Source organism: Cebus imitator, unplaced genomic scaffold (assembly GCF_001604975.1).
Source record: "Cebus imitator isolate Cc_AM_T3 unplaced genomic scaffold, Cebus_imitator-1.0 Scaffold377, whole genome shotgun sequence".
In the NCBI taxonomy this organism is placed as follows: domain Eukaryota; kingdom Metazoa; phylum Chordata; class Mammalia; order Primates; family Cebidae; genus Cebus; species Cebus imitator.
The window spans coordinates 1,687,730-1,713,485 of record NW_016107692.1 but is presented as its reverse complement, the minus strand read 5'-3'; the positions used below and the strand labels follow the sequence as shown (position 1 = coordinate 1,713,485).

Below are 25,756 nucleotides of genomic sequence, written 5' to 3'. Positions count from 1 at the left end.
TCAAGGTTCCATGGCCTTACAAATAGAAGAAGAAACACAAAATTGGTAGGGCAAGTAGAATTTATTTCCTTTGTTAGCTGGCAACTCAATATGAGGTGTAGTTTTATAAAGTCATTTTAATGAACAATTTCATTCTGGCTTTTGCCCAAGGATTTATATGGGATGACAGAATGCTGATGGCTTCTGAGGATAAAATTACTCAATCTCTTTGAGAACAGTAAAAACGAAATGGGCTTAAACCACGGCAGCAAGGATTTGGGTTCAACTTAGGAAAGATAACATATTTTTAAGAAGCCAAAATAAAACTGCTTTGAATTCTAAACTTTGCAGGCATTCAAATAGCTGCCAAAGTAAATTTTTGACATAAATCTGTCTTGCTTCTGTAGTTGGGTTGGAGATGCAGTGGAGACATTTCCTTGGGTGCTCCCTTTCTTCCATACACCATTTCTAACTGTTAGTAAGCTCTGTTAGATCAACTACTAAAATATCTTCAGCATCTGACTCCCTTTCACTATTTCCACTGTCTGTTGTCCCATCTGGCCTATTGCAGTAAACACAGCACTGCTCTTCCTATTTTCACTCAAGCCCCCAATAGTGTATTGCAATATCTCCATTTCATAGTCAGAATGATCCTTTTAGTAGCTACATGAGCCTTTTAGTAGCACCACATGTTTTGGCCCTCTATGGACCCTATATGTGATGGTAGTCACATAAAATTATAATGCAGCTGAAAAATTTCTATTGCTTAATATTTGCTATACTGTATATTTTGCCATTATTTTAGAGTATACTCCTATTTATATATAAAAAAAAGTTAACTGTAAAAAAGCCTCAGACAAATCCCTCAGGAAGCATTCTGGAAGAAAGTCCTGTTATCATAGGAGAGGCCAGCTCCATGCATGTTATTTCCCCTGAAGATCTTTCAGCTGGACATGATCTGAAGGGGAAGACAGTGACACTGATGATGCTGATACTGGGTAGGGCCTACGCCAATGTGTGAATTCATGTCTTGGGTTTAACAAAACATAAAAATCTAAAATTAAAAAAATTAAAAATAGAAAAAAGTTTTATAGAAAAGACAAAAAGAAAGAAAATATTTTTACAGATGTATAGTATGTTTGTGCTTTAAGCAATGTATTATTGCAAGAGTGCAAAAGTTAAAAAAAAGTTTATAAAGAGTTGTAGTTAGCCAAGGTTAATTTATTATTGGAATTTTTTTTTATAAATTTAGTGTAGCTTATGAGTACAGTGTTTATAAAGTCTACAGTAGTGAATAGTAATTTCCTAGGCCCTCATTCACTCACTACTCACTCACTGACTCTTGTAGAGCAACTGTAAGTCCTGTAAGCTCCATTCATGGTAAGTGCCCTGTGCAGGTGTACCATTTTTAATCTTTTACATCAGATTTTTACTATAGCTTACCTATGTTTAGATACACAAAATTTACCCTTGTGTTATAGTTGCCTACAGTATTCAATACAGTAACATGTTTTGCAGGTTTGTAGCTTGTGAGCAACAGGCTATACCATGTAGCCTAGACGTGTAGTAGGCTACACCACCTAGATTTGCGGGTTGTACATTCTATAATGTTCCCACAAGAAAACAGTCTAAGGATGCACTTCTTGGGATGTATCCCCTTAGTTAAGTGACAAATACTTGTTAAGCATCTTGCATTTCTTTCAGACCTCAGACAAACTCCTTTTACAGTTTCACTTCTCACTCCCTTTCTGACTTCATTTTCTCCCAAAACTCCTCCCTCAGCTATTTAAGCGTTCATGGTTTTCCCCAGTTCCTCCAATACATGAAGCACATGAGTGCATCATGGCCTTTGTGCTTATTGTTTCTTCTGTCTGAAGTGTTCTGCCCCTACATGTTACTGCATCTCATGATCTAAAGGTTCACGTCTACACTCAAATATCACTTTGCATATGAAAGGCCCTCCCCGGTCACCCTCCCTGAAATGACACTGCTCTCCTGACTTGTTAACCACTCACCCTGTCCACTGCTTTACTCCTCTTCCTAACAATTGTAACCACTGGATATGTTTGATGGCATTGATTTGACATCCATATGTCTACTACAAAACATAAAGTCCATGAGAGCAAAAAGTTTGTCTAATTTGTTCACTGAGAAATCTTCTAGGACAAAACATGGCACATATTTACTGAATCAATTTCTGAGACCTCTTAAAGCTGGTTAAATCTATGAATCATTAGCAATCTATTATACCAGCACTAGGGAGGACCTCAGCCTTCGGTTTAGTTGTGTGCAAGAAAGCCCATCACACCCCTGGGCAGCTTGTCTTGTTTGCTCCTAAGAGGGTCTGATACTTTCACAATGTCACCTTCCCTAGTGCTTCCACCCCAACCACGTGAAATTAGAGGATCCTAGTAAATACCATGAGATAATTCCTATTAAATCAGAAGCAATTAAAAAAAAAAACTCTACGGCTGCGTATCAAAGTTAAAACTATGTTTGAACTATTTGCTTTCTCAGGAAACCAGTAAGTTAGCACAATAAAGAAACAGATATTTTTAGTTGTATTTTTTTTCCCTGACCTACAGAAAAACACCCACTTGCTTCAGGTGTTTAGCAAGGGTGGTAAAGAGCCAGAAGGCAGAGATAGAACTTAACACATTTAGACTCAAATCTGGCTGACTGAACCTACGTCAGGTGCCACAAATAAACATACCAAAAAAAAAGTTAAATTGTGTTTTTTTTTCAGGCGTGGTGTCAACAGACTACAAATATCTCATTTTTAAAGAAAGGAAGTTAAACAAGAGATGGGGATGTGTGAATCACAAAACTAAGCAGTAACAGAAAGGAAAATAAGCCTAGAAAGAGAAGGCATCTATTTTATAATTATATTGTCAGACTGAAAGTTTGTTTCTCTATTAGAGAACAAGATATTCTACCATATAAATGATTAAGTTTGCCAGTGGATATAAGAAAGAACATAGATTTGATGTTGATGTAAAGGTACTGCACAGAGAACGGAGATGTCAACATTGTATCACACTATTATTCAGGTTGAATTTGGATTCATTTCAGAAATCATCAACTATGAATGTTCATTCTGAAAAACCTAATATTTAATATTTTCTAAACCAAGAAGAGACACCGATATTTAGCTTTTTGAAGAAATATATCTTACTTTAATGTTTTCAAGGCACTAGCCTTATTGGATTACCATATAACTAAATTGATACATTTTAGATTCTTCTATCTGTTAGGGTTTATACATCAGAATAACTTTTGAAACCCATTACAACTAATAATTATAGTATTCTGTATTTGAAGATCTTATTTAGCCTAAGACTCATTCCCTTCTTACTTGATATTGTCAGCATCAAATAATTCCTAACAAATAGTTGTGAAATAGCTGTAAGTGGGTATAGCCACATTCATCTATATAAAGTAAATTCATAAAGATTACTGTATCAAAATGTTAAAAGTGTAATCCATTGAAACCACATAAAGAGCTAGAAAATTTAGATCCTGTTCACTGTGTCTGCACTTTCCCTTGAGAATTTTCATGTTACAGAATTGATAATCCCATAAGATTTCTCTTAACTCTTACTTTACTAGCAATTAATAAGTAGAGTGATCAATTTGCAAAGTTATCTCCATTTTATTAATTAAATGACACTGATTTTTTATCATCCTGTTCTGGAACTCCTTATACCTACTACCTCTAACCATTATTCCTCTGACAACAACTCTGATTCTTTGTTTTTATTGTAGACATTACCTATGTCTCTTCTATCTTATATTGATAATTGAAAAAAATTTTTATGGCTTCAACTATCACTTTCATGCAGTTGATCACCAAATGTGTATTTATAGATTTGACTTTTCCAAGAAAACTCAAGATTTCATTTTCTTTTTTCTTTTTTTCTTTTTTTTTTTTCTGAGACAGTCTCACTCTGTCGCCCAAGTTACAGTGCAGTGGTGTGATCTCTACTTACTGCAACCTCTGCCGCCCGGGTTCAAGCGTTTCTCCTGCCTCAGCCTCCTAAGTAGCTGAGATTACAGGCACCTGCCACTGTGCCCAGCTAAATTTTTTTGTAGTTTTATTAGAGATGGGGTTTCACCATCTTGGCCAGGCTGGCCTTGAATTCCTGACCTCGTGATCCACCTGTCTCAGCCTCCCAAAGTGCTAGGATTACAGGCATGAGCCACCGCACCCAGCTTTTCATTTTTTCAAATGGGGGCTATGCTTGTCTAAATATTAATATGTTAAACATACTCACAAATGTGTGTGGAATAAATATAATCTCAATCCCTCCTTTCTTTCCCACACCCCAGTCAGTTATGGAATCCTATCAGTTCTAGTCTCAGACAGTATCTCAAACTCCTACCCACATGTCAGCTCCTATTCTTACCACCAGCAATTCCTGGCTTCATCGTCTCCTGCATGAATTACTATTAAAAGCCTTCCATCTACATTTAGACTAACTATGTTTATGGTGTTTCCCAATTTCAATCAATTCTATTTTCTGATCTTACGTATGTTCTACTGAAGCACAACTCTTATCAGGTCAAGCTGCAGTGATTCTCTATTATCCTTGTAATTCAGAACCATGTTTCAACATGCCTTTCCAATTTTATTTCACTTCCTTCACTTCTATACATATGTGTTTTTATTGAAAGACGCCACTTTTTCCCCAAGCAGTTTCAATTTTGACATCTCTATATCGTCTTTGCTAACAGAATGTTCTGTAGTGTAATCATCTATTTGCTACTCACTCTTCTTTATGTTGACTTATAAATATTCCAGCCATTCTTCAAAGTCTACATTAAATGCTTCCTTCTCTAAGAAGTTTTTCTTGATCCGTACACAGAACAACATCTTCGGGAATAAAGCACTAACATTTGGCTTATGTGACACATATGGAGGTGTATTTGATGTTTATTTATTTATGTAATTCTTTCATGTCTTTTAATTCTTTTATGAATTTATTGCATAAATTCATTTATTTATGCAATTTTCTTGCAGGCTAGAAGATTAGTCCTTTATTTTAATGACCCGAATAGCTTAGCAAAGGCTTTTCTTACAGTAAAAGAGAAATTGTTTTTGTCTTTACTTGAACAGTCAGTGGGCCAGTAACATGTGATTCATCACTGATCTTCCTCAAATTCAGGTCAATGAATACAATTCTAGTTGTAGGTTCAAAATTAATATAATTAATTTCTAAATAATAGAATATTCTTATCAATAAAAGTAAATGTAATATGCTACATGAGGTTATTGTGAAAAATATATAAGCGGAAATATAATGAAAACTCTAAATACACCACTGTGACTTTAGACAAATCCTTAGAACAATAGAGTCCCATTCACTTGCCTTGTCATTCTAATTATGTCAGATGTTATATATTCTATTTTGTATTTGGAATTGCAAACAGTTGGACCTCAAAACAATCTACTTTCATCCTTGTCAGGGATTCATGTTATTTGTTTTATGCTATTACCTCAAAAGAAATCCAAATATTTGCAAGCCATGAGTTTAGATTTATCCTTTGATTATATTTTAAACTGTAGGTAATGAAAAAAATATTAAAGGAATGAACAGAATCAAGAAAAAGAGCAGTTAGCAAAGCAAAGAGGATGTGAAGAATAAAAAATGGGAGCAAATTTACTTGGGAATTAAAATTTCCAGAAGGCTTTTCCAATAGGAATTTCAGGAAAATAAAAAGGTAAATAAGACTGCAAGGTACCTAAGGAAATATGTTTAGATGGAAAGTATAAAAAGTAAGTTGAAATAAATCTTCAAATAATATTTTCATTGAAGAAAATAACTTTCTCTCTTGCTGAAAAAAATAACATTTAAAAAATACCTCATATTAAATAATATAAAGATATGGCCCTTAAGAGCTAATTGATACTAATACATTTTTTAAAATTATTGATATGCTGAAAAGGTCACATGCTTTTCCTAAAAGAAAAAACTTTTACCTATGCAGATATTTAAAGCATTTCAAATATATTTTTTAAAAAGAGATATATTGAAAATTGAAATCTTTCATATACATTCATTCATATATTCATTTATGCAGTAATTATATAAACTAGCAGAGCATTTAGTCTTAAGTAAATGCTCATTGACTCATGTATGACAACTTTCATGTTATGTACATATTCAAAAATGAAAACTAAACATTCTATTGAAGCTTATTTTATAAGCTCATTGGATTAAAATCTTTGTTTGTAGACTATTTTCTTCCAAACCTCTGTTAAATATTTCGAGATCACAAAGCTTTTAAGAAACAGATAAAAGCTATGAACACACTCCCTACAAAAATGTGCATGCATGCATGTATACCAAAATGTTCATAGATTTTATCATATAAGAGCATTTCATTTATAAAAAGTTTATATAGGTGGGGACATTTTTCAGAAAAATAAAAGAAGCTTTAAACTTTTTCATTTCAACTATTTTTGAAGAAAGTTTTTCTAAAATTTGTCACTGTTTTTCTGAGATTTTAATCAGATTCTACGAACTTTTATCTTGATGAATTAAGGCCATGCTTTTAAATATAAATTATTGTCCTAAGCCTTAGAACTAACACTCTCAAAGGTGAGACATGAGGTGTAATTTCTTTGGGAAATGACAATAAGGAAAAAATATTTCTTGTTATTGTTCCAGCATTTGATCTATTCTATTTGCTATATATGTGTCTCTAATAGCACTGCCTCTGCTTCCAACTCCAACCGGAAAACAGAAATGATGAAACAATATTTAAAGTTGAAACAAAATAACCTATTAGTTCTGAGAGTCTTTTATTAAATTGCATGGTCCTTTTGGCATTTAATTTTGACTGTTCAACTCTCTTTCTTCAGGAGTTTACTATCTATCGTCTAGAAAAGTGAGGTAGCTATGCATATAGGCCTTATGAAAAAATGGTTTATAATCTCTCTAAAATGCATTATGATTTTCGAAGTTCTTTAAGTAGTCTTAATCCAACACATTCTAAAGAAAATGGCTGTAAGGAACAAACTTTCTTAGTTAACTAGTCTCTATTCATCTCTCACATGCTGTGTGCATGCCTATGTTCCTGCATACATATCTGCTCAGTATAATGAGCAGACTGTTGGATAATTAATATTAGGATGTAAGACAGAATGAGGGCCAACTCACATGTTTCACAACTTTCTACTGTAAAATAGTCTCTCTGCATGTCCGTGCTCAAAAACATTGGAAATATCGACAAAATATTGTGTTTTACATACACAGTATCAAACTGGATAACATAAAAAGTATTAATAGTAACTGATCATTATTCGTATTACTTAATTTGATACTAGTGTATACAATTTGGAAAACTCCTGAATATTATGGAGCATAGCACTCAGCTCTAGTCACCAAATTACAGTGTCCATCCCTGGGCTAGTATTCGAGGAAATCAACAATAAATAAGACCTCTTTTGGATAGTCAGTATAAATAATGTTTAGAATTTTTACTCACAGAACACAACTTTTAATATGAAAAATTTATGCTATATAAATAATTAGAAGGCAGAACAAGGTAAGATGGATGACGATATAGGATGATATTGACTTTATTTGCAGCATTTGATTGCTTGGAGTTATGCTAAATATACCTTTTAAAGTTTAATCACATTTAAGGGAATAAGGAAAACCTAGATAGCATAATCTTATTGCAAAAATATGCACAACATTTTCAAATAAACAAACTTGGTAAGTCAAAGAAACTAAAGATGAATAAATGATTGCAATTTATGGACATTATGAAATTTTTATAGCAAATAATGCTAGTGCTATAGAAAATGTGACATGCTGTGGTTCTGAAACATAAATCCAAATTAAGTTTAAATCCAAATTTAAGTTTTCTAGACTCTGAGACTGGCTTTGTTTTTTACAGTTCTTTTTTCCAAACACATTCTGCACAAATGCCATGTATTGATCTGATCCATCTTTTAATTAGCAATGCCTTTTAGAATTAGATGTCAACATTTACAAAAAGAAGAAAACAATAGTTCTCTATTTTTCTATGTCATTTTAACTCAAATTCCTTTACCAATTGTCCAATCTGCCACAGGACCCTTCATAACTCATTTCCCTTCCCTTAGGAAACTGGTTCCGGCATGAGCAACTAGCATCTCTAGACTCTCTTTAGATTCTTTCCATATACCTTAAAACTCTTAGCTGTGATTGCTAAACCTTTTCTACAGACATGCTCTATCTTTCCTACAGACTTTCTTTCCTTTATCTTCCCAGCCACTTTTATAACGGATATTTAATTGAGAATTTCTCTGATTTCTGAATTAATCCTTCAACAAAGATACCATCTTTGGTCTCTTTTTACTCTAATTGTCCTTAAGAAGGAACAGCTTGCTCCATTACTGAGCTGGCAGCAAGCTGCTGGACACGCACTCTTGAAAAAATCTGGGCCCTCCAATTGGCTCAGACGGTGCATTAAGATGTTAAACTCACTGATAAGGCCTTTGCTGCATGAAGAGAATACGTGGGCTCCAAAATATCTCCTGACTTTTGAAGTCTCCATTACACAGTCTTTCCTCAAGAGAAGAATATTACGAATAGTTAACTATAACCTATTGTAATCTGAGGTCACCCTGGTGGAGATATCCTAGGATAAAATGAGTCCCTGCAGGGCTTAGGGACCTTCAGAAGAAATTAAGTGTAAAATGAACCACTAAAAGCCTTAATAATAATAAATAAAAATATGTTCTCTGCTAGTTGAACTTCCCTAGTTAATTCTCTCACCAAAGTAGGTCTCTTCCTAATCCAGAAACTAAAGCTTAAATAGTTGTGAATACTAATACAGGGCAAAATATGTTTATGTAAACACATTACTATGTATACTTCAATAGTTTTTATGTGAAGGCTATTAAAGTATGACAAATGAAAGAAAATAATTCTGAATCACAGTAACATCATCAGAAGAAACTTTAAAGAAATGAGAAAACTCTAAGCCTATACCAATGTAATGTATATCATTAAGAAGACTATTTCTTTGCTCTTGTTAATTTTTAACCACAAAGAGAAATATGTCATTTGGTTAATATAATGATTGCTGCATTACAGAATCCATTACAGAGGGACCTGAGAGATCCACTGTGCACTGGAAGGTATTCAGAAAAAACTGCAGTGGCCGCAGCCGCACCATCATTTTAACCCTGGAAAGTATTCTTGAGTGTTCTGTTCCACCACACACAGATTCAGCAGTGAGAAAGTAACTAGACACAAGAACAATGTATGGAACACCATGAAGACTAATATATTGTTTTAAAAATAACAGTATGTATACATACACAGACACACACACACACACACACACACACACTTTCATAACTAGATTGGATAGTGTTGAGCATTTGGCAGATGAAAAAACACATATTATCCTACATATACACATGAAGATACAAACAGGCCTACAAGCAGAAATGTATGAAGATAAATACAACTGTATGTGTGTGTGCATATATATACAGTGTAATGTGTTTAGACCCATCTAAAATTCAGACACCAAGTATTAGAAATATATTTGCTTACATATACTTAAATATATGAATAACAGATATTGCACTTGGAAATGTATGGCGCAGATACTTGCAATTTTTTTATTATTTCAGAAAGATTTTTGGGGAAAATCCTATTTCTTACCTACATTTCCAGTCATTAAGTATGAATTCTGAAAGTCCATCATCCCCATTCCAACAATGTGTATAAAATCTTCAATCACCTGCATTAACTCTATTGATCCTGGATAAATCTAGAAAAATAGGCAAAGGTTAGATGGAATAAAAAAATCTATGCATACCATGGGATATATAACTGAATTTTTTAAAACCTACATGAAAAAACAAACAAGCTTCATTTTACTTGAAAAAAAATCTGCAGCTGGCAATAGCAGTATTTTTTAAATTAATAGTTGAGAATGACATCATATGTCACATGGGAGGAAGTTTGGAAGTAATATGATGTGTTGATCAATCCCTCATAAATCTAAGGAAACTCAAAATATCTAACAGAATATCTCCTCAGAAAATACATGACTTTACTTTTGATGGGCTCTTTCTATCACTTAAATATAACAAAAATGTAGGACAAACACTGAAATTGGGCCTTTCACATGTTTAGCTTGGTATCTGTATGAGGAACACAGGAGGTAAAACTATTATTATTGCCACAATGAATATATTTACAAACTTTTAAGTTATTGCATAATAATAAATATCTTGAAACATTTTTAATAATTATAATGTCGACTGTAAGAATACTGTCAATAATTATAGGATTACAAAAATATTAATAGTTCTAGTGCATGTGGTTTACATGTACATATACAAAACACACCTATAGAATTATTATCCATATTTTAGGCAAGAGGAAGAAAGAACTCAAGAAGGTTAAACAGAGCATACCTAAGGCCATATTGTGTCTTTAATGGTGGCTGAGAAGTATCTACCTATCTAACTGTCCATCTATGCATCTATCCATCCATCCATCTACCTACCTATCTACCTAAAGGAACATCTGCCTCCATGGCCTAAGGGTTTTTTTTCCAACATCATGGCACCTCACACAGTACAAATAGATGAGTGTGTTTTGTTTTTTTGTTTGTTTGTTTTTAGGCAACCTGATAGTGGCAATAGTTGATAGTGTTTCGAACATAAAGGCTGTTGAAAAGGTCACATGAATTTTAGCGTGTATAACCCATAAAGCTTACAGAGTCAGCCTGCATTATATAACCATTTTAGAGCAGAAAATGTTTTGAAGTCAGGCTAATTTCTTGTGGCCATTCAGCAACACTGGATTTTCTAGACATGAAAAATTAAGTGGATTAGAGAGTTCTAGCTGCTTTGTAATTGCAAAGACCAGTGCAGAAGACGAAAAGACATTCTGACTAGTGGAAAAGCATACAGTAAGAGCTGGAAAGGACAGCAGGCACATGTGTATTTCAAAGTGGCTTGTGGCTGTGCCCATCTAAATATCGGACAGTATATTTACTCACATATACTTGAAGACATGAACAATGGATATTACACTTAGACGTGTATTGCTAGGATAGTTCCCATTTTTAATTTTAGAAAGATTTGGGGGATAAAACCTGCTTCTTAGCTTCATTTTTAGTCATTAAACATGAATTATGAAAGTCCATTATCCCACTTCCAAGAATGTGCATAAGATTTTTGTTATCGCCAAGGCTTCCTGCTACTACTGTATTTCCCCCCATCTTTGTGTAGGTGCATATATATATATTATATATATATATAATATATATATAATATATATATATATATGAGTATGTGTACTGAAAGGATAAATACAAATGAAAATAAGAGGCTTAATTTTTGCTGTTGAAAATGAGGGAAGAGACTCTCCCTCCCTTAACCCCACGCTCTTCTCCCTTTTCTTGGAGAATTTACTTTTGGAAGACTCATAATTGTTGGTACTCTTTCTCTTTGAAATGCATGCCAATGTATTTAAAAGCTAAATAGTCTCCTACAGCTTAAAGATCCAGGAATGTCTCTCTTTCAAAGGTAAATATACAAAAACAAAGTGCCCCTCTTTCTCAGTTTTGTAAAGGGTAGAAGCCTAACTTAAGAGTCGTCTTGAATTTTGCTTCAAGTGGCAAAATAACCTCCAGTCATAAAGATACAAGGAGGTTATTTTTCTTTGAATAAGGTCAATTAAGTAACAAGATGGTCACCGTCAATTACCAAGTGAATTTAGGATGACCTATATGTGACAAAAAGGTGCTCTTAGTCCTCTTCGGGACTAGTTACTTTTTATCTTGAGGACACTGCTTGGCTATGTAATAGGGTAAGGTTTCTTTCTGTCTTTGTAGTCTCAGCAGATTGCCTATGATACACATTACATTCTGATTTACTGCTTATTCAATAATGAACGTGTTCTCTTTCTCTTCTACCTTTGTGGAGAGTATTTTTTAGGTTGGCTAAAGGTTTTGTTTTTAATTATATTTCTCCAACTGTAGTCAAATGTTATAAAGCAGGTTATAAAAGGTTGGCAAACTTTTTCTGTTCTCTAATAGTAAATATTTTAGGTTTTGTAGGGCATGAGGTCTCTGCTGTCAACTCAACGCTTTCCTTGTTGCACCAAAACAGCCATATATAGATCATATGTAAATGAATGGCTGTGGCTATATTCCAAAATATGATTAACAAAATAAGCCTCAAGCTGGATTTTGCTCACTGGCTGCAGTTTGCATTTGCTCTAGAGACATTTGAATTTTAAAAATAATAAAGAAATATTGAACATAATACATGGCTCAAATGGCTTGTCTTGACTAAACTGGATATGTCAACTCTAGTCATACGGGTGGAGTGTGAGAACACAGCCAAGTTTCACTCTTGTTACCCAGGCTGGAGTGCAATGGTGCGATCTCGGCTGACCGCAACCTCCGCCTCCTGGGTTCAGGCAATTCTCCTGCCTCAGCCTCCTGAGTAGCTGGGATTACAGGCATGCGCCACCATGCCCAGCTAATTTTTTGTATTTTTAGTAGAGACGGGGTTTCACCATGTTGACCAGGATGGTCTCGATCTCTTGACCTCGTGATCCACCCGCCTCGGCCTCCCAAAGTGCTGAGAAAAAATGTAGTTTTCTTTTTCACTTTAGTATACTATGTTTTTAGTAGGATGCTTTATCTAAACATAGTTTTATCCTTCATAACTGTAGCTAATGGGTAACAAATTATGAAATGACTATCCAAAAGAATAAGTTTTGTTTGCAAAAACCTTCCAAAGTCAATAGTCACCATTTTACTCAGCTTGTTTTCCAAATGCACACGGAGTTCTGTTTTATATTCACTTGAGTCTATTACTCAAAAATAAGGAGGCCCACAAGGATTATCTTTGGCAGATTTTAAACAGCACCTATTTCTGTGAAGTTCACCCTTTGTGCCACAAACTCAGAGACCCATTCATCACATGGCTGCATTTATGACACCACTTGAGTAAAAGCTACATAACAGGGTTGTTTTTGTTTTCTTTTCAGTTTCAAATAGTTATTTTTAAAATAGCATTAAGGATTATTATTACTGGAAAAATATTTTATATATAAGCATATAGCTAAAAATCCCAAGGAAATAGATGGATTATGAATTCAGGATTTTTCATTGACAGGAAGTTCTGCCACCATTCATTATTTGTTAAAGTTGGGCCCTCACAGTAAATAACAGCATCTGATGAATTGCAGTCTTGTTTTAAATAGGATATTACATATTTCTTCTAAATATATCCATAATTAATTGTCTCTAGCATTCTAGAAAGATGTACTCAGTCTCTACAGCTGTATTCTAAGGAAAGACACCATCTTCTTAGAATGAGTGAATGAGGTTGTCCTCTAGAACAAAGCCAAGGACAAATGTGTAACTCAAATTAGTAGAAAAAAATAGATTTAAACTCTTAAACTAAGGGGTTATTTTTTCTGGCTGTGTCCAGATGCATGAAATTTGTACCTGATAATGAGGTAGACCCACACTGGACTATTTTTAGAGCTCCTGTCATAGTAGGATAAAGGGCAAGCTTTACTTCTGAAGACCCGGAATATGATTATAAAGGGAAAATCTGAATGAACCTCAGTAAATGTTCTTTTTTTTTGGTCTTATTTTTAACAAGAGTCAAGTAGAAACCTAAAGAAGTTTAATATCCGGTTAAATTAAACACACATAGAATTTTTAAAAACATAACTTTTCTTTCTTTCTAGACTTCTAACCAACTTTTCCTGCAATTCAGAGGAAAAAAAAATTAGTCATTGTATATCAGTTAGGATATCACAAGTGGTAATGCAAGGCATTTCTAAAAAATACCCAAACCAATAAGGTCACTTGCTATATTGATAAAGCATAACACAGATCTGTTTTAAAAATCATAATATAATTTTTGGTGTGGCCTGATTTTTACAATTCTTGGATTTGAATAAAAATTAATCTCTCTATGATCCATATTATATGTAACATTGTATTAAATGCAAATGGTTTTATTAGTCAAAACTCCATAGTTTGATTTGAAATATGTACTTTTATATGTCCTGTTTTTCCTTTTCTGTAGACAGAAAAGGAACTTATTGGTTTGGCATATAATTATTACACATTATATCCTTAAAGTTTTAATTTGCTTAAACTTGCTCAGCTTTTTTTCACATGTATAAATATTGCAGACTGATATGATAAAGATCATTTGTTTCCTCAAAAATTACTAGGATATAACTTAGACTGACGTAAAAATCTCTTGTTTTCCTGAAATAGCAAGCCATTAATTTACACATATTTTTTACAGTTCGTTTAGCCAACTTCAATTTTAAGTTCTGAAAAAAGCCCCATCCTTACCTGTTGTGCATCTTCCCATTTTTCCTTGTTTTCTTCATCTAGAAGGTTGCTAACTATTTGAAAGAAGTTCTGTAAATTAAATTAGATAAAAGGTTTAATATTACATGAGAGAATTATACTTTTTAATACCATCTATTTGAGTTGACCACTTGGTAAAGGTATAAATACTTTGCAATACTGCTTTATGACCTTAACATAATATTCTGGAAGATCTCTGAGGATCCTTTTTCAGCACCGTAATTCTAGGATTTTATATAACTTCATTTCTATACCCACAGAAAAGGTCGGAATAGGGAAAACACTTTCACTCGCAATTATTTGTTCGATTATAGTCTCTATCTTCCACTCTGTAATGTCATTGTGTAATTGTTCCATACAAGTTTAATCCCATCTGTAAAGAAAGTCATCTGTATTTGTTCCATTACAAGTTGTCCTGTTAATTGTGAGCTGCGATTGTTACTTGCACTGTTGTTTCAAAGAACACTCTAGTAAAACTATAGGCAAAGTGGAGGCAAGACAGGCTCCCTCAGTTAAAATCTTGACTCTGCCCTTCCCGGCCATTGTACTTTTATAACTACCTATTGCAAATATTAAATAAAATGTTCTAAGTTCCTGGCATATCACATATGTTAAGAGCACAATAAATCTTAGCTGTTTTCAAATTATTATACACCTCTGGCTTTTGCCAGCAAGCCAACATGGAGAACGAATAGACGTGTCACATCCTTGCCATCATTCTTGTCTCTAACTGTTGAGGACCTATTGGCTTTATCTTCACCTAGCAGTACCCAATGGTTTTAGGTTTTCCCTATCCATGCAGGAAGGTCCATTTTGATGTTCACATTCTATTCACCATGGTCACACTGACAGAGAGCAGGGCTCTGTTCAGTTCAGTTTTGTGAGTGCTCATTTCATACATGAAGGATTTTTACAGATAGAGACTTGTCGTCTGTTCTTTTGCACTACACTGTACCATCAAGACACAGGAACCGGGAGAGAACAACCAGGGTGCCTTTGAAGGTGAGCTATGACTTGGGGGTCACAGGATACCTGAGAAGTGTAAAGGGAAGGTATGATGTTTATCTCAAGCTGCATAGGCAGTGGTGGCTTGGCTGTGTTCTCAGAACCCATCTCTTCTGACTGACTGTGTGTAGGTTAGCAGTAGCACTGCTTCATAATGATACATTAACTTGGACCAGGACTGAGGGTGGAAATAATCACAACCTGTTCGTCTCATCAGTCTTCCTCCCTATCTAGCTTCTCAAAACAGGCATTTGCACTAATTCCAAAGAAACTCACCTGGGTGTTATTAAATGAAAAACAAAGCTGCTTCTTTTCCTCTTGTGGTTTGAAGCTGTTAGTATCTATATTTAATTGCCCTATTTGTGCTATTTATTTTAATAGTTCCTGGCAATCACATGAGTTGAAACATGGTTTGAGTCATAACCTCTATAAAAGTTACAGAATATTTTATGCAACTCTTAAAAAAACTGCAAGTCTGTTTTACACTCCTTTTTCAATTCATTTAACCTTTTTGTACTACTAGCCATTTTTTTCCACTTAAAATTTCCTGCTTGGAGTGTTAACATTTGAAGGGCTTAGTCCATTGAGCTGTAACTCTACCTATGGGCAGAAAGAATTAACCTTCAGAGTTCTCCAATTGCCTATGGCTGGTTAACTCAGTAGGGGACATGGTGCTAATGAGGCAAAAGTTGCAGGTTTTATCCCTGTACATGCCAGTTAGCTGTGCTGAGGTCCATGACCTCGGTCTGCATTCCAACCCCTGCCAGCTTTCATGGAAAATGCGTGCTGCTGCTAACAAGAGACACCAAGATAACAGGAAGCAATTTGTGCAACTGTATCTCCTTTTCTGAAAAAAACATTTCACAAAGCATGTTTTGCTGACAGTGGGTCGGTGACTCCTTGCTGTACATGAAAGCCATTGCATACACAAAATTCCTTGATGAAGGCAATAAATTCAGAGTTGAGGTTTTTTTTTTTTTTTAAATCAACAAAAGGCACAGATGAAAAACACAAATTATTAAAATATATGTTGAACCAACCTAACGTAGAGTATAAGAAGCAGTTTGTACTGTTCTTCAAGGCCAAGAAATGTGACTCTGCTAAATCGGAGAGGGAAGGCAGTACAGAATAAAGTTATTTGATCTCGCTATTGATTAGATTTTGGAACAATCAGTAGGTAGGGCCTTGACTAATGCAGTCCATGTAGGGACACAGTGAGCTAAGTCAGAAAATCTCAAGCAGTGGGGCAGCATTTATAGGGTGACTAAGTCTTTCTTGTTCATCAGTGTATCCTCAGAGCATATGATGCCTTGCTCATAGCAGATATTCAGTAAAGTCCTGAATTTTAAAAAATTAGGTTGCACAATCAGTACATCTCAGAGTTTCCTTTTATCCCTCTATTTTTTCAACTTTAATTTTAGATTCAAGGGATACATGTGAAGGTGTGGTACCTGGGTTTATTGCGTGATGCTGAGGCTTGGAGTATGAATAATCCTATCACCTATGTACTAAGCATAGTACCCAGTAGTTGGGTTTTCAGCCCCTCCCCTCTCCTTCCCTTCCTCCCCATTCTATCAGTCCCTGGTGTCTATCGTTGCCATTTTTATGTGCATGGTTACTCAATATTTAGCTCCCACTTATAGGTGAGAACGTGCAATATTTGATTTTCTGTTCCTGCATTAATTTGCTTAGGATAATGGCCTCCAGCTGCATCCATGTTATTGCACAGGACATGATTTCATTATTTTTAATGGCTGTGTAGTATTGCATGGGTAGATGTACCACATTTTGCACCTCAACTTTCCTAATAAGATTTAGCACCAGTTCTTTCACTGACCTTGCTCTAACTTGTCTGACACATATGGAATATACATATACACACATATTTTTTATATATGTATATATATATATATTAGTATGTGTATATTTATATATATATTTTGTATGTGTGTATATGTATATTCCATATGTGTCAGACAAGTTAGAGCAAGGTCAGTGAAAGAACTGGTGCTAAATCTTATTAGGAAAGTTGAGGTGCAAAATGTGGTACAAATGTGTGTGTGTATATATATATATATACACACACACATGTATTTTTTATATATATACACACACACATATGTGTGTATATATATATATATATATATATATATGTATTCACGGTTGACATTTGCGAAACTATCAGGCTGATAAATAGAACCAAACCTAACAGAACAGTACTTTGAAGAGGGGACTCATGACATTTCAGACCCCATGATTGAATGTTCAAACAAAGTATGAGGCTGCTTCCGTGACAGCAGAGCTGCTTCTTGCTAGCATTATTTTAAAACTCCATTAATGGTGATAATCTCTTTCTTTTGATGATTTATGGATCAGGTCACTTATGTCAATCCCTAAAATAAAAAGGTCAACGCCTTACAATAGGTTGTGTCTCTTGCTCTTTTTTTTTTTATATTCAGCCCTGATCTCCATGACCTAGACTGATTTGAAAAACTGAGTGTCCTTGGCAGAATGGGAGCTGTTTGGAGCTTGAATGAGGCAGACCCAGTTTCACATTTTCCCCATCGATTACTAACTGTATGGTTATGGCAGATGTTACCCATCTATGCTTTTTTTTTTTTAATCTGTAATACAGCAGTAATAATAGCTACCTAGCAGAGCTGTTGTGCAGCTTGAAGTTAAGTCTTAGCACAGTACCTGATGCATAGTAAGTGCTTGATATAAAGCAGCTTTACGGTTTTATTCTCTTTATGTTATATATTTTTATGACTGGCTGCATGATTTGTATTCATTGCCACATTATGGCAAATATGCATCTGTAATTCTGATATAGAATTTCCCAACCAATAGCATTCTCCTCTATCTCTGTTTAAGGTCTCTTCCTCTCTCAGCAATATGTACAGAACAGAACTGATTAATCACTAACTCTGGGGCACACAGTTTGTTCAGCAGAAATCTCTTCTTTCAAAGAATGTTCTCTGCAGGGAGGGGGGTTCGGTGTAGTTATTATTAAATACCTACTATGTGAGAGGCACCATGGTGAATGGTTGTAGTACATAGAAGTCAAAGAGGCATGATTATTCTTTCTTTGCAGGAAGTATTACAAAAATCAGGGCAGTAAATGTGTGCTATGAAGAGAAGCATAAATCCTTCTGTGGCATTCAAAGTAGAGGCCCTAGATTTGGCTATATGAGACAAAAAGGACACTTTATTTTATGGAAAGCAGTAAAATATTCTGTTTTTACTTCTGATTGGCGTCCACTTGGCAGATTTCTTATGGATTATATACAATTTTTTATAAATATACTAAACTATGTCTTAGCATTTTGCTTTTGCTGAATTCCTATTTCCATGGAAATAGAGTTGTAGATTAGCTAGTGATTTCAGAAGCAGGAAATGTACTCTCCTCCATCTTAACTAGTAGCAAAATTCTTGGACACCAAGGGAAAAAGACAAGCTCTAAGAGGCAGACTAAATAAGGCAGATATGAAGGTTTGAAAGAATTATAGTGACTCTAACTAGAAATATGGGGGGAATTATTAGAAAGGATTAACAGCAAACAAGGAAGCAGGGATAAGCCATTAGGATAAGGATGCATAACATAGAATAGATCCTTGATCCCCAACCTAGAGATCAACTAGTTGATGGTTGCAAGGCCATGTGTGATCCAGCCACTTCCTGTCTAACTTCATCTTATGCTATCCTGCTCCATACTCTATACACCAAGTTCATTAGACTGCTTCATGCATCCCAGACTCTTTTCTGCCCTGTCTATAGAACTGTTTCCATGCTGTTTGCTTTCTTGGACTGCTATTCTTTCTGTTCTTTACTCAGATAATCTTTTCTTATCCTTTATGTACAGATTTATATGCGATTTCCTCAAAAAGACCTTATCAGATCATCACCTCCCCCCCCATTATACAGGGTTTGATATTTTATTTTTCTCTTGGCTCTGTGTGATCTTTTTTTGAAGTATATAGCATTTTAAAGTCATGATTTATTTGTATGAGATTGGTTTAGGGCTTTTTCCTCTGCTAGTTTATAATTGACTTACTTCCATTTTGTTCATTCTTGTGCCCCCAGTGCACATCAGCACAGCAGCATGTAAATACTCAAATATTTAAAACCGATGAATTACATGTCCACTGTGTGTAAGGAAATGGGCTGAGCATTCATGGATTTTTTTTTAATAAAAAAAAAATGTTTATATCTAATTTGCTGCCTCTTTTTCGAGTCAACATCCTCCTCTTCCATTGATGCTTTTAATGGTACCAGGGCTCTCCCTATGTACAGGGAATGAGAGATGACACTTATTTTTACAGATAAGAAAGCTAGTTATCTTGAGTAAATATGGGATCAAACTCTTCTTACAGCATCTGAAGACTCAACATCATCCTTGAACACAAACACATACTTTAGAGGAGTTGCACGACCACAGGAAGGAGTTCTGGATATTCAACCCTGGTCCTTAAATTCACATGCAGAAACAAGCAAGGAAGGGGCCTCCTCTACCATAAACCCATGACCTCCATAAACCCAGTTCATCCTATGCCAAACACAGCGAACCCTCCCTATGCATCACTACCCTTATCCTGATCCTGGCAAGATGCATTTAATAGTACAAGTGCTTCTTTGTTCATCAAAAGAATGGCATAAAGAAAGTTATACAAATAGCCAGACAGTAAAGTCAGGGGGCTTTAGCAAGAAAAAAAATGAAGAAAGAGACATCACTAGAAAGCATTATCAACATCAAAATGGTGATTATGAAGGCCTAAAGGAGAGCAGTGGATGTGTGAATGGAATAGCAAGGAAAGGTATACAAAATACTTAAGCAGAAATGTATTTCCTTATTCATTCAAGTAGTAGTTATTAAATGCCTTTTCTATATTCAGCTGTTCTGTTCTAAGTGCTGCAAATATGACAGTAAACAAGATATATTACTTCCCTCACTGAATTTATGCTCTAGTGGGTAAAGAGAAGTAAAAGTAAGCAAATACATTTAAAAGGATGATTTCAGACAGTGACTGCAACAGTTTGAATATGATGCCTCCAAAACTCAGCTGTTGCCAGCGTGATGTTATTAAGAGTTGGGGGCCTTTAAAAGGTAATTATGCCACCAGGACTCCTCTCTCATGAATGGAATTACTGCCCTTATAAAAGAAGCTTCCTGCAGTGTTTGGCTAACATACCCTTCTGTTTTCTACTATGTGAGGATGCTGGGTTCCGCCCATCTTAGAGAATGCAGCAACAAGGCACCAGCTTGGAAGCTGAGCGCAGCCATAACCAGTCAACTGAATCTGCCATCAGTGCCTTGCTGTTGGACTTTCCAGCCTCCAGAACTGTGGGAAATACATTTTTATTCATTATCAATCACCAGCTTCAGGTATTTCATTATAACATCACAAAGGGACTGAGACAGTGACACAAAAACAAAATAGGTTACAGGAATAGACTAAGTAGGTCAGCAAGCTGTGCGTGTATGTGTGTGAGAGACAGAGAGAGAGAGAGATTACTTTAGATTAGATGGTCAGCAGGAAAGACCTTTCTAAGAAGGTGACATTTGAGCTGAGTACAGAATGAAAAAGCGACAAAAGAGAGACCCATGCAAAGACCTGAGGAAGAGAGTTCCAGAAGGGAAGAGAATGTTCAAATTCCCTGGGTAAACAACAGTTTGAACAAGTTCGAGAAACAGAAAGAAAGATAACATAATGAGCTGAATAGGGGGATGGGTGAGGTGAAGGGATAAAAATATTCTAGAGGATGAAAATGATACACAGGGGTCAGATAAAGTGAGGCTTTGATCACACAGTAGTTCTACTACATGAATTTTATTAAAAATAAAATCCAGCTTTGGCCACTGAGGGGAAGATAAAGTACAGGAGAATAAGAGTAAAAACAGGAAACTTAGAATACAGTTTTTCTTAATTATTGAGGCCAGAGATGACGGCAGCTTGGTTTAAAGAAATGATGTGATGACAGATTGCATGGGAGGGGAAGCACAGAATCGAAGGTCAGGCTTTGGTTCTTAGCTCTGGTACTGAGGATGATGAGTTAGATACGCTACCACATACGAAGCAGCGCTGTTGAGAAGAGAGAGTGACCTTTGTTTTGTTCAAGTTGAGTATGAAAAATCTACAACATAGCTAAGAAAAGAGACCCATTGGGCAGGTTTAACTATAAGCCTACAGCTCAAGAGGTAAAAACTTGTGAATAGTTAAACTGGAACCTTTTGAGACCAAAAAAAAAAAAAAAATTAAGATTATCATGACTAAAACCAACTGGAATGAAGTCACGACTAAAACATTGAACATAAACTCATAAAAAGAGAAATTAAAAAATGTGAGGAAGTAACAAAAAAAGCAGAAAAGACAGGTAACAGACTAATATAAATTCTAAATCCCAGCACTTTGGGAGGCCAAGGCAAGTGGATCAACTGAGGTCAGGAGTTTGAGACCAGCCTGGCCAACATGGTGAAACCCTGTCTCTACCAAATGTACAAAAATTAGCCAGGTGTGGTGGTGCACGTCTGTAATCCCAGCTACTCAAGAGGCCGAGGCAGGAGAGTCGCTTGAACCTGGGAAACAGAGGTTGCAATGAGCCGAGATCACGCCATTTGCACTCCAGTGTGGGCTACAGAGCTAGACTACATCTAAATAAAAAAAAGACTCTACTGCTGAGATTAATCCAGAGGAGACAGACCATTCATTTAACTAGGTAAAAATCCAAAGAGTGTTCAAAATACAGTGTAATAGGTTGGTGCAAAAGTAAATGTTTTTTTGCCCATTAAAAACTGTAATTACTTTTGCATTAATCCAATAGTAAATCTCGTTTTTTGATTTTTGCCCTGATGCACTTGGCTGATACATTTGCATGTGTGATACATAAAACCATGAGTACATCCATATTTAGATTAAAGTAGGGATCATAGATTCCCTGTGTTATGGCTGTGATTCTATCTCTTAGTATCCTATTCAAGAAAAGTATACTGAAATGAAATTAAGTAAGAACAACATTATTACTGAAAATTTCTTGAGTTTGCTCAAAAAAAAAAAAAAAAAAAAAAAAAAAAAAAAAAAAAAAAAAAAAACAAAAAACACAAACAAAAAACTAAGCAATCTCTAAAGAGTGCCCTAGGTACTTTTTTGGCAACAGGTGAATAGGCAAAATCACTCCTAATCAAGCAAGACAAAGAAGCATAATACCATGGTTTAGACCTTTTATCCAGAATATCTATCTAAACAGCATATCAACTGAACATTGGCAACTGAAAACTAACAAGGATTCAGAAAGGCAGAATATTATAATACAGGATGCCATGTAGCAGGTTTCAGAGACCAAGGCATAAGAAGAACATAATCTAGAGGAAAATCTGAGCCACTGGAAAACTGGGAGACAAAAGATAGACATCTGAAGGAAAATGATATAAGGGTCAGTAGTGGGAGCTGCAGCAGGCCAGGTGGCCTGACCTGAGAGTGGTGTTCAGAGGGCTTCTGATGGCAGGGCCGAACTGTCCTTGCTCCCCCACTGCAATCTGCCAGACCAAAAGGAATGTGAGAACAGATAACTGAAACTAGTATCTCCTAATAGTCACTAGGTTAGGGGAAAAAAGTCCCTAAAAACACCTTAAAAAATACTTATTTTAGCTCTGACTCATTTTGATAGCTGCATAAGAACATTGTTCCGGGACACTGTCTTTCACACTAATCTTGTTGTTTTGCCATGACATAAGAAAGTTTGACCTGTGGAATCCCAGCATAGCTCAGATGGGGAATTTTTTATACAATCCTCTCAGTATCTCTGAACTAACTTTAGGATCAAGGACTCCAGCAAGAGGTAACAGAATAATTCTGCTTGGGGTATACTCGATGGGATGAGGCTAAGGGGAAAGAATAAGCCATCCAGTATTTAGTGCTTTGGGGCATGAGCTCAGTATTGCTAACCAGTCCTATTTTAAAAATGAAAGGTAAAAGTAGTTAGTGATCCTAATACCATTAGACATGATTATTTCCCTAGTGACAGCTTGACAGAACAGCCAATGTTATAAAAACATCATAACTCAATGTGGCAAAATCATCATCATATTCAGACAGCAGCTGCTTCTTAAGTGAGGAATAAGGTAAGGAGTGATCCCTCAAGTTTGGTAGGCCTGGCTGATACACTTAAGGGCCTGCAAGAAGCCTGCACACATCACAAGTTTAGCCCCTTGCAAGACTGCAGGCAGTAGTCACAGCAGGTCCTGTCCTGGGGAAAGATGACCAACACAGACCCCTTCAATAAAAGAAAATTCTCATAGTCCTTCAAGATTCCTTGTTACAGGCTCACTGTATCTCAGCTCCTACACCCAAATTTTTATGTTAAAGTCCTCATACCCAATAGCTCAGATGTGATTGTCTTTGAACATAGGGCTGTTAAAAAGGAAATTAAGTTAAAAAGAATGAATCAGAGTGGGCCCTGATCTAATCTGTCTGGTGTCCTTTAAGAAAAGAAGGTTAGAACATACAGAGAGACACAAGGGATGCAAGTGTGTAGAGAAAAAGACCATGTGAAGACACAGAGAGAAGGCAGCCACATGCAAGCCAAAGAGAGAGGCCTCATGAAAAACCAAACCTGCCGAGACCTTGATCTTGGACATCTAGCCTCCAGAACTGTGAGAAAATGTTTGTTGTTTAAGTCACTCAGTTTGTGGTATTTTTTATGGTAGTACTAGTAAACAAAAACATTCTTCAATAATTTGATAATAAATGGAATCACAATATAAAACCATCTGTAACTTTTGCTAACGCAAATCCCAATATTTTCTTGACTCTGAAGAAAATAATAGGAGCTTCTGAAAGGATAAAACTATCAGTCTCAAGTTTTGCTGTGTTTTATTTTAAACTCAACCAAAATAATTTATTTACTCCACATGGCACTTACCAGCTGATAGATTGCACTTTATACATTCTTAAAACTACTTTGCCTGTCTTCCTCTTTCCACATGGATGTGGTGCCTACTCTGGACTCTTCTATGGAGCTTTCTAGTTTCCCTCAGTTACCAGCTATTTTCTATCTTTTAGATTTGTTCATGGTAGGATTTAACCATGTTGCTTCGTGAAGAAAGATCTGTTGCTTCAACTTTCACCCACTTAAGAAAGTTATTTGCCATTAAATTTCTTATTTTCATGTTTATACCAAGGGCGGGGTTTAAGTACTATCTAGAAAGTGATGCTAGTTATGTTAGGCTCTCTCTAGCACAGAGAAACAAGGATTGTTTTACTTGTTTTTTGTTGTTGTTGTTGCTGTTTCATTGTTGTTGTTGTTTGCCCTGATGTACTCAAATTAAGGCAAAATCCTATTTGAACTGGAAGTCCTATGGAATAGGAAAATCCTATTTTCCAAAATATTTTTGAAAATAGAATGCATGGTGGAAAATGCATATCATAAAGACAGAAGGTTTTTCTAACAGACAGGTCATTCTTAAGCTACTGCTATGCTTTTGACTGCACAGGTTAATTATTGAGTGTTTCTATAACTCACTTACTTCTGCAAATTCTATCTTAAGTCCTAACTCTCCATGACTTCTTTACTTACTGCTGCTGTTCAGAACTTTTTTTTGAAATTCATAGAAGTAGAACACATTATAGCCCCATTCATGTTATTTTTTCCCTTCAATAATACTGTAAGAGGCTTGAAAACAAGACCCATGTTTTTCTTCTATGTTGGTAATTAAAATAGGAGCAATAATGGCATTATGTAGTACCCACTATGTGGTAATTAATAAATATTATGTATGGACTGCTACAGATTTCTGAGCCTTGAAAAATAGATAACAGCTAGTCTTCATTTTTAACAGATTTTAACCATATCCCTGAAAAATAGATAACAGCTAATCTTCATTTTTAACATATTTTATATTCCTGAATTCACCTATTTGTTAAAATGTATTTGTAATCTGTAATCTTGAAACTAAAATGCACAGCACCATCATGGCCAACTGTGGACATGCACAAAGTGGTAAAAATGTTGAGTTGGCCAATGTGCATGTTTCTAACTGAGGTCTAACATGGTGATGCTCTGCCTTTTTGTTTTGGCCTTTACACCATAAACAAGTGTCCATTTCATGATCTTTTTACTGCTGCATGTTTCATACTTTGGGGGCTTTTTGGGTTGTTGATTTCACTGCTTAAAATGAGCCAAGAATGGTGTCAAAGTACTATCTATTGATCTTAAGCACAACAAAGTTATGCTGTGCCTTACACAGAAAATAAGTATGTCAGATAAATCTTGTATAGGCATGAGATACAGTGCTGTCAACTGTGAGTCCAAGGTTAGTGCATCAACAACATACATTAAATAAGGTGTATTTTAATTGAAACATACATAAAACAAAGTCATTTTGATTGGTTGATAAAATATT

The 25,756-nt window shown here is 35.3% G+C and overlaps 1 protein-coding gene across 3 annotated transcripts in view; it reads right to left on the bottom strand.

Moving 5' to 3' along the window:
• Window positions 1-25,756, bottom strand: part of ADGRB3 (adhesion G protein-coupled receptor B3) — a 756,499-nt gene that overhangs the window by 377,509 nt on the left and 353,234 nt on the right. For all 3 annotated transcript variants that reach the window (XM_017507539.2, XM_017507537.2, XM_017507538.2), the window contains 2 exons: window positions 14,338-14,406; window positions 9,651-9,759 (listed from right to left, as the gene is read on the bottom strand). In XM_017507539.2, the coding sequence (XP_017363028.1) occupies window positions 9,651-9,759; window positions 14,338-14,406 (178 nt within the window). The remainder of the gene's footprint in view (window positions 1-9,650; window positions 9,760-14,337; window positions 14,407-25,756) is intronic.